Raw genomic sequence first — 10,391 nt, forward strand, 5'->3', positions numbered from 1 at the left:
TACACTTGTACAGGGCACCTAAATTCTAGAGGGCAGGTAGTACTGCAAAGGGCCATTCTTTCCTTCCTGTAGGGAACAGTCTACCTTTCTACCTTTTACCATAAAGTTGCATTCTTAACTGTCATTCTTTTTTCTTTTAAAGATTTTATTTATTTATTTGAGAGAGTGAGAGAGAGAGCACAAGAGGGCGTAGGGTCAGAGGGAGAAGCAGACTCCCTGCTGAACAGGGAGCCCGATGCAGGACTGCATCCTGGGACTCTGATCCCAGGACTCCGGGATCATGACCTGAGCTGAAGGCAGTCGCTTAACCAACTGAGCCACCAGGCGCCCCCTCTAACTGTCATTCTTAACACTATGCTAGACTCTGCATACTGAAATATGAAAATGGAAATGTGGGTTCATAAAGGCATTTTTCTTAATTTTATATTGTGAACATAATAACTCTATTGGAAAATATATTTGAGCACCTAGTATGTGCCAGGCACTGTTTCAGGGAATTGGAATGTATCAGTGAACAAAAGCAACAGAAATCCTTGCCCTCAAGGACAGCACATTAATCTAGCAGCTAACATTTATGAAGCACTTCCATATTATCCGCCGTGTTTTGAACACTGTTCAAAATGTTTTACAAGTATTAACTCATAACAACTCTATGAGGTAGAAACTGCTATTATTCTCATTTTACATGTAAGGAAACAGACACTGAGGAGTTAAATAACTTGCCAAAAATAAGACAAGTCAAAGAAGAGTCAAGATTTGAACCTCAATAGTCTGGCTCTCAGTTCCTAACCTCTATGCCATTCTAATTCATGCAGCCACTTAAACATATTCCAAATAAACTCATTCATACCACATTCATATGCCAACAAATTTAGGCTCAAAATATATTCTTACAGTAATACTACTTAGGTAGAGCTAAAGTAATTGTTATCAAGTAAACTGGTAAAAAGACATTTTTAGGATCATTTTGCCAATCATCATCCAAGTGTTTTTTTTAATAACAAATGATTGTTTTTCTAACCCAGCTTAGAAGGAAAAGCTTCAATTTTCAAGCAGAAATGTCACTACTTCAGTATCTGAAACCTAAAATTATTTTGTCAGCATTACAATTTTTTAAAAGTACAGTATTCTTAGAGATGGTTTTAAAATGAACCCTAAAGCTGTGATTTTTTTTTAAGTGTAAAAAAAAATTTCTTTTTGGAATATGAAATGTTATTCTAGGGGTGCCTGGGTAGCTCAGTCAGTTAAGCGGCTGCCTTCAGCTCAGATCATGATCCCAAGCCCCACGTCGGGCTCCCTGCTCATCAGAGAGCCTGTTTCTCCCTCTCCCTCTGCCTGCTGCTCTGCTGTCAAATAAATAAATAAAATCTTTAAAAAAAAAGTTATTCTAGTGTATAAAACTAGACAAACTAAGAAATTGGATCCAAATACAAGACCCAATGTCCAATTTAAGAAAGAGTGTAAAAAATAACAAAATAGAATGTAAGCCTTGCAGTGCTGACTTTGAAGAAAGAAACTAACTCAAATTATTCCATTAGAGATTCCAATTTTGGTTTGTCACATACTAGAAAAACTAAATGCCTTAAATTATCATTTAATTTTGACCATTCAGCAAATAGGTTAATATTTTTTCCCTCAGTTTTCCTATATGAGCACAAAAGACATGAATCAACTTTTATAAATGATACTCAAGTTATTAATTTAAAAGATTCATATGCTATAGCCTCAAAAAATGGTCTACTTGGCAAACTTTCTTTTCTCTCTCTCTTTTTCTTTTTTAAAGAGAGACAGGTGAGGGGGTGGAAGGGCAGAGGGGGAGAGAGAGAGAATCTTAAGCAGGCTCCATACCCAGCACAGAGCCAATCTCATGACCCTGAGATCACGACCTGAGTCGAAATCAAAAGTCGGATGTTTAACCAACTGAGCCATCCAGGCATCCTTACTTGGTAAACTTTCTTAGATTCTGATTTATAAAATAATATTTTTTAACACGCTCCCCCTCCCCAAGAAAAGCAGCATCACACTATAACAGGACAAGATTAGGTAAGGACTGCATGGAAATATGCCAGATTCCTAGAATACAACTGTTAATGCAATCCACCATTAAGTTCAAAACAAATTAGATCCAGATAGCTACAGGGGATGAGCTGTTATTTATGTGACTTGGCTACAAAATTCAATAAGAAAGAAAACTCAAAAAGGAATTATGTTCTCTATAGTCTCAGTCTTAGTAGTTGCTGAAACAGATACCTCTTTAAACATTGAACACAGAAGCAAAGCAATTACCTAATAGAATAGTTTAAAAATACTGCTGGTTTACTTTACTTATCAACAAAACTAAATACGTTTTGCCCTAAAAATAACAAGGGACAAGTGCTTAGCTGACATCCAACTTTATATATGAAATCTGTTCAGAGAACATTCTCAGTAAAAGCGCATACTTTACTTTCTGGAAAGCAATTTGGCCATTTGACATGAAATATGTTCCTTTCTTTTGACCCAGTGATGTAACTCTGGAACTCATTCTTAGGAAATGCAGAACACACTGATGTACAATAAACTCTGGAAATTATTCAAATGTCCAATAATGAGGAAATGATCATATATATTATGGTACAGCCACAAGATATGCCTTAACAGAATAAATTATAAAGGCATTAAAATAGTTTTACACACAGAAAAATGCATACACTATAATTAAAACAAACTAGGTATCTCAAAACTTTTTAAAAAGGGGTTTAGATATATTCATTTAAAAAAGACAAAAAGAGGGCGCCTGGGTGGCTCAGTTGGTTAAGCGACTGCCTTCGGCTCAGATCATGATCCTGGAGTCCCAGGATCGAGTCCCGCATTGGGCTCCCTGCTCAGCAGGGAGTCTGCTTCTCCCTCTGACCCTCTTCCCTCTCGTGCTCTCTCTCTCTCATTCTCTCTCTCAAATAAATAAATAAAATCTTAAAAAAAAAAAAGAGTTAGCCTATAACACTTTGGTAAATCCTATTAAACATTTCTTACTAATTCCTGCAACCCATGTAAGAGTCTCCGTTAAAAATAAAGATTATTCAACATACATTGCACATATAGAACACATGATTTATTATGCAATAACTGCCAGAATACTTAGCAATGGGCAATATTTCATTCCCTAAAACTAATGAGAAAATTAAAGACTAGAGGTTTCTTTTTAATGTTCAAAACAAAGAGAACATTCAGTATGTTGAGAGTGTTTATATAAAAATATTAGATAAAATGAAGTATCATTCCATTTTCAAAACAACAAGAATATGAATTTTAGGAATGAACCTCTCTGTAAATAAAATGCCTAATTTCAGGGCACCTGGGTGGCTCAGTTGTTGGGCGTCTGCCTTCAGCTCAAGTCATGATCCCAGGGTCCTGCAATCGAGCCCCGCATCGGGCTCCCTGCTCCACAGGAAGCCTGCTTCTCCCTCTCCCACTCCCGCTGCTTGTGTTCCTGCTCTCGCTGTCTCTGTCAAATAAACAAATAAATTCTAAAAAAAAAAAAAAAAAAAAAATGCCTAATTTCAGAATAAGCCAAACCCTATATATAACTAATTCACCTTCACAAACCTTTTGGGTAAGTTAAATGACATTTCTGAAATTTTTTTTAACTTGCCACATTTTATGCAAAAAGTTGATTTTTACCAAAAGAAAACTGGCTTCACCTGAAGCTTTTCCATACCTGGCAAGTTATTCTAAAGTGACACAAAGTACTCAAACCATCTATATTTGAGTCTACAAATCAAATATTTTATACAAAATACAAACAATAGTTAATTTTTTTAAATATAAGGCTAAATTTACTATTTTGGAAACATTGTTTTTATCTAAAAGTCTGTAAAAATCACCTTTAATTACTAACCTTTTCCTCACCCTCAATATATATATATGTGTATATATATATATTTTTAGATTTTATTTATTTATTTGACCGAGAGAGAGAGATAGCGAGAGCAGGAGCACAAGCAGGGGGAGTGGGAGAGGGAGAAGCAGGCCTCCCACCGAGCAGGGAGCCCGATGCGGGACTCGATCCCAGGACCCTGGGATCATGACCCCAGCCGAAGGCAGACGCTTAACGACTGAGCCACCCAGGCACCCGATATATTAATAATCACAGATTAAGTTAGAATCTAAGATTTTTTTTTTAAGATTTTATGTATTTATTTGACAGAGACAGAGACAGCGAGAAGACCACCTCACTGGAAGACTAGTTTCTACAGTAAAATTAGCAGGGGGAGTGGGAAAGGGAGAAGCGGGCTTCCCCCTGAGCAGGGAGCCCGATGTGGGACTCGATCCCAGGACCCTGGGATCATGACCTGAGCCGAAGGCAGCCACTTAAAGACTGAGCCACGCAGGCGCCCACAGTCTGAGATTTTTTTTTAAAAGGTATGAAATTTACGAGGTCTCTTTTTTACTCAGTATCTTAAAGGCTATAACCAACTACAGTCCAGATTTTTTCTAAGCCAAACCTATCCACATCATTATAATCCAAAACGAACTGTCTAATATAAAAAAAAAAAATAGTGGAACCACTAGTTCACTTTGAGTTCAACAGGGTTCCACAAGCTCTCAATTTTTTTTAAACGGGGGCGTACATGATGTTATTATTTGTTACAATCCATAATTCCACCACTGGAGCCCACATTTGGATAAATCAGATTCAGGAAAGGAAAATACCCCAGCTAATTCCCTTCTGAATATTTTCAAAACGCTGTTTCTGCATTAAAGAAGTGTATCCGCTACAAATAACAACACCTACCACTTACCTAGCGCCTTCTATGGGCAGGATGGTGCTAGTCACTTAACATTTGTCATTTCATTTACTCCCCGGAACAACTCTTCAAGAAACCGATTATTATCTCTATTTAATAGATGAGAAAGCAAGGACTGAAAGAGGATACAAGGCTGCTAAGTGGCAGAGCCAGATTGGAAACCCACAGCTCCTTAACTTCAAAGTTCTTGCTCACATTAAGCTACACCATCTATGAAAAACATAATAAGCATGATTTTCATGCTTATGTCTTTAGAAGTTCTTCAAAGATTTACTAAACCTTTTCAGGTTTCCCAAGCATAACTACTCTGCAACAAATACAACAATTAATTGTAGTAATACACCTACATCTACACTATATATTAATTCAGTCTTGTCAAAAGGACAGGGTTTACAAGGAGACTCCAATTCTTATCTCAAGGGAAAACCAGAAAATTTAGTTAACTGAGGTCTGATCTTTTCTGTATCATATAAAAGCTCTAGTACGGGGCACCTGGGTGGCTCAGTCAGTTAGGCGTCTGCCTTTGGCTCAGGTCATGATTCCAGGGTCTTGGGATGGAGCCCCGCATCGGGCTCCCTGCTCAGTGGGGAGTGTGCTTCTCCCTCTCCCACTCCCCCTGCTTGTGCTCTCTCTCTCTCATGCTCTCTCTCAAATAAATAATAAAATATTAAAAATAAATAAGTAAATAAAAACTCTAGTATGGATATTTAGTCCAAAATTTTTTATTAATTTTAGTGCTATCATATACACTTTCCACTCTACTTGTTGCAAAGATAAGTCATCTCAAGCCAAAAACAAACAAACAAAAAGATATCACAAAAGGAGCCAAACAAGTACATATAAATTTTCTTTTATACTTATATGCAACGTTCCTCAAAGGAAGTCTGGATCTCTGCTAGTATTTTTCTTCAAGTCTTACTCACTCTGCTGCTCCATTACTACAGGACTAAGAGTCACATGTTACATATTTTCTCCCACAAGGGAGCTGTGTTTGAATCATTCCTGTAACCAAACCAGTTGGGCAACTGGACTATTAAATAAGGATTTCAACCATCATCTAAAAGATGAAGAACTGCTGCCATCTCTCTTTAGCAAAGTTCTAAAGCTTGTCCCTGACAAGTACAAGCACCTATCAGCTAAAAGTGAATCACATCAACTCCTGGCCTCTAAATTAAGATTGAAGAGAATCTTTCTCTCTTATTCCTTCCCCAACTAACCACCCAAGCAAAATTTAATAATCATCCTTCCACTCAATCACTGCTGAATAAACACCACACTGTATACAGGTTCCCAGGGCAATTTCCCTCCTAGACACCCATTTTCTGGGCCTGGAATAAACTATGCTCCTGCCCAGTCTCTTCCCCTCCCTCCCTTTCAAGTAAGAAACACCCTCATAAAAGATCAACCCCTCCTTTTTCAAGGAAGTTGAGAGACTACAGATCCATCTTTTCCGACTACTGGCTCTGGAAAAGCAGAAACCCGTAACTGCTACGGACCACAGTGGACTGGAAATGGCTGGAGGGGTTTCTCCCCAGTTTCCACCAGCGAGCCCAACAGCACTGAACTTGATATCCGCCCCTAGAGGAACGACTGACAACCGATAACTAAATTACAGGGAACAAGCTGCCCACGGAATTCGGGAAGGAGCCCACACGGGTCTCCTGCTTTCCTCATGGGGCTCTCCGTCCCGAGTGGCTACTTGAGGGACGCTCTGGAGTCTCACGCTTTCTCACGGGACTGCCAGCTCGCCAAATCCCACCCTTCGGGGAAGTGACAGGCTGAAGTTAAGCCTGCAGGTGCCCCCACAGAGCAAACCCGAAGGAAACCCAATCCTTAAAAAACGAGACAAGGCCAATTTTACCCTTTGCAAGCCCCGGCCGCGCTGAGAACCTAGCCTTTTGTAGAAGGTGACGAAATAGAATTAACTCTTCGGCTGCCGACCTCACCGCTACCCCTCAGGCACCAACCCGCGGGAACTCCGAACCCCGGCCCCCGCAGCGGTGACGGAAACGGCTTGCCTCCTCCCCTCGTCCCACTCCCATTAGCCCCATCGCGCCGAGGGCAGCCCCCGCCCGGGGCCTTCGGGCAAGCGCCGGGCCGGACTCGCGGGCTGCGGCGCCCCGGGCGGGCGAGCGGGCGGCACTCACCGCGATGACATTGACGAAGGTGGTCTTGCCCGAGTACTGCAGCCCCACCAGCGTCAGCTCCATCTCCTCCTTCCAGAAGAGCGAGCGAAACCAGTCCAGCAGGCGGGAGATGAGCGCCAGCATGATGGCGGCCTGGCGGGAGAACGGACTAGCGGGCGGGAGGACAGCAGCAGCGACGGCTCCCACACGAGCGGGCCTCAGCCCGGACCCCTCAACGGCTCCTCGGGGCCGCGGCGCACCACTGGCGGACACGGGCGGGCGGCGGCGGCCGAAGCCAGGAAGCCGAGCGGGTCATATGACTCGCCCTGCCCCACACGCTCGTCCCCGCGCCACCGTCGGCGTCCACGGCAAGAGCGACGTGGGCTATCCGGCCAGGCGCGTCTACCGCCTGCAGCGCCGCCTGCTGGAGCCTCCCTGCAGTACCGCGTACCCGGGAGCTGCCCTCGGGCTCCCTCCCATCCCTCCCTTACTCATTTACTCTGGTTAATTATCATTCTTTCTACAGTTGTTTATTGACAGTCGGCTGTATGCAGAAAGTCTTCAAGACTCTGGGAGATTCAGTATGGAATAAAAATCCCTTCCTACATTTTTGATAATACCAAAAGATGGGAAGCCACAAGTGTTTATCAAGAGGGAAATGATTTAAAAAACTGTAGTGTGGGGCGCCTGGGTGGCTCAGTTGGTTAAGCGACTGCCTTCGGCTCAGGTCATGATCCTGGAGTCCCGGGATCGAGTCCCGCGTCGGGCTCCCTGCTTAGCAGGGAGTCTGCTTCTCCCTCTGACCCTCCCCCCCCTCTTGTGCTCTCTCTCTCTCTCTCTCTCTCTCATTCTCTCTCTCAAATAAATAAATAAAATCTTTAAAAAAAATAAAAATAAAAAAACTGTAGTGTGGCCCCAAAAGGGAATATTATGCAGCTATAAAAACAAATGAGGAAATTCTCTGTGAATTGATATGGAATGATGTCCAGGAAATGTTTTCAAGGACTGTAAATGCAAAGTATGTGCATATATACAAGTATGTATTGTATTTGCATAAGGAAATCCTGGAAGACCAATAAAAAGGGAGGATAGAAGGAACTGGATGGCCAGAGACAGGAACAGGAATGAGATTTCTCTAGGTATCTTTTTGTATCATTTTGACTTTCAATCATGGAAATGAGTTGCCTGTTCAAAAGTTTAACTTGATTAAAAAATAAATTTAAATATCTGCAAGGCTTTCATACTAAAAAAAAAAAAAAAAGTCCTTGCCCTCATGGAGCTTACATTCTAGTGAGGAGACATATAATATAATAAATAAATATAAGATATAATGCCATGTAGTACCGAGCATTATAAAGAAAACTGAACAAGAGAAGGACACAAGAGTAGCAGCGTTCTAGTTAGGATAAGAGTAGACCTCTCAGAGGAGGTAGCCCTGGATGGAAAGACTTGGAGGAAATGGGAAAGAGAGCCAGGCACAGATCCGATGCGAGCACATTCCAGGCAGAAGGAAAAACAAAGACCCTGAAGGGGGAAGGAGCATGATTGAAAGACAGCGTGGCTAGCTCATTAATAGGCAGGGAGTAGAAAGAGATGTGGATGGAGAAAGAGGCAGGGACATGTTGTAAGCATTACTCTATAGCTTCCTTTGTTCACTTATAGTTAAGTACATTTTATTAAAAATGAAGGCAATACCTTCTACCAGTTCATCCACCAAGGCACCAAGATGATACCTTGTGACTTCCTCATCCCATCCAGACCCAGCACCCGATAAGGAAGGGTTTGCATCACAAGATCCTCCTGGCCAACTTTTTGGCGCAAACTGAGGCCCTGATGAAGGGGAAGTCAACAGAGGAGGCCCGGAAGAAGCTGCAGGCCACAGGAAAGAGTCCAGAGGCCTTGGAGAAGCTGTTGCCACACAAGGTCTTTGAAGGAAATCGGCCAACCAACTCTATTGTGTTCACCAAGCCCACGCCATTCACTCTGGGAGCCTTGATTGCCATGTACGAGCACAAGATCTTCATTCAGGGTATCATCTGGGACCCACGTCAACAGCTTTGACCAGTGCGGGGTGGAGCTGGGAAAGCAGCTGACCAAGAAAATAGAGCCTGAGCTTGATGGCAGTAGCCCAGGGACCTCTCACGACTCTTCCACCAAAGGGCTCATCAACTTCACCAAGCAGGAGTGTGAGGTCAGAAGCCAATAAACTCATGCCCGCAGTAGTCCCTGTTGTGACTGGTCCTTCTTGTCGCTCCTCCCCAGAGATGCACTGCACAGTCCTGCCCAGCGCAGTCTCTGGTTGCGGGCTTGGAGCATAAGCTCTTTGGGGGAAGCTGGTCTGGAATTGTCACCCTGCCCTTCCATGTCCTCATGCCCTCATGTTTTACAATCGGCTGTTTCAGGGCAGCTGATTTTTCTGACCATGTTCACTTTGTTCATGTACCAGATAGAAAAATAAAGATGCCACAAAGGAAAAAAAAAATGAAGGCAATAAATACTCAAAGTAAGTGTTTCCTAATATTTTACTATGATTTACTATTACCTATTTCTTGAAGCTATTTATATATATTATATCCATACAACGGAAATACCATATAGTGGAGTTACTGTACATGTCTTCCCAATTCTGAGTTCATTCATGTTATAGTGGTACCTTGAAACTGGCCCTAGTAGGAATAGTCACACTATGAAAATTGGAAAACATTACAAATCAGGATTCCATCCTTCCTTGGAAAACCAGTAGTTAGACATTTATCAGCACACCGTTGATAATACCTAAATCATAGCATTAGAATGATGATTAAAATAATATTAAGTTAGACTAAGTAAGGATAGTAAAACGCAGGATGTTATACTTATTTTTTTTTTAAGATTTTATTTATTTATTTGACAGAGAGAGAGAGAGAGAGCACAAGTAGGCAGGCAGGCAGGCAGGCAGAGGCAGAGGGAGAAGCAGGCTCCCCGCTGAGCAGGGAGCCCGATGTGGGGCTCGATCCCAGGACCCCGGGATCATGACCTGAGCCGAAGGCAGACACTCAACCGACTGAGCCACCCAGGCACCCCAGGATGTTATACTTATTACATATAGCCCTAAGTAGTTAGTATGGCTGATTGTGATTATCAGCTCCTCTACCCATCAGCTGTGTGAACTGTCAAATTTGCTTAACCTCTCTGTGCCTCTATTTATTAACATTCACTAAATGCTAGTTATTATTTCCAGGACATAGTGTCTCAGGACACTTTGTTAACAATTCCAGGACCCAGTTTCTCATCTGTAAAATAGGAATAAAGATACCATCCTCAAAAAATAAATAAAATAAAATAAAGATACCACCCTTAATTGTTTCTTTAATTGAAGAGGCAATTTCTGCTGAACTCAGTCTAGTAGTGTTCTAAATCCTATGGGTGCACTCTTACCTTTGAACTTTGTCTCGAATTAAGTTAAAAGAATGGGAATGCAGGATCACATGCTCAGACA

General features: G+C 42.0%; 1 protein-coding gene and 1 pseudogene across 1 annotated transcript in view; one reads left to right on the forward strand and one right to left on the reverse strand.

Annotated features, from left to right (window-relative positions):
* Positions 1–7,234, reverse strand: part of ARL8B (ARF like GTPase 8B) — a 54,391-nt gene extending 47,157 nt beyond the window's left edge. Inside the window, exon 1 of the mRNA XM_028101694.2 lies at positions 6,935–7,234. Coding sequence (XP_027957495.1) covers positions 6,935–7,057 — 123 coding nt within the window. The 5' untranslated portion in view covers positions 7,058–7,234. The remainder of the gene's footprint in view (positions 1–6,934) is intronic.
* A 1,379-nt stretch (positions 7,235–8,613) lies between these two features.
* LOC114207819 (glucose-6-phosphate isomerase pseudogene) lies at positions 8,614–9,119 on the forward strand (annotated as a pseudogene).
* Positions 9,120–10,391: the final 1,272 nt, after the last annotated feature.

The sequence above is a fragment of the Eumetopias jubatus genome, unplaced genomic scaffold (genome assembly GCF_037043125.1).
Source record: "Eumetopias jubatus isolate StellerSeaLion01/CBP00866 unplaced genomic scaffold, mEumJub1_p1.0 scaffold_1, whole genome shotgun sequence".
Taxonomy (NCBI): domain Eukaryota; kingdom Metazoa; phylum Chordata; class Mammalia; order Carnivora; family Otariidae; genus Eumetopias; species Eumetopias jubatus.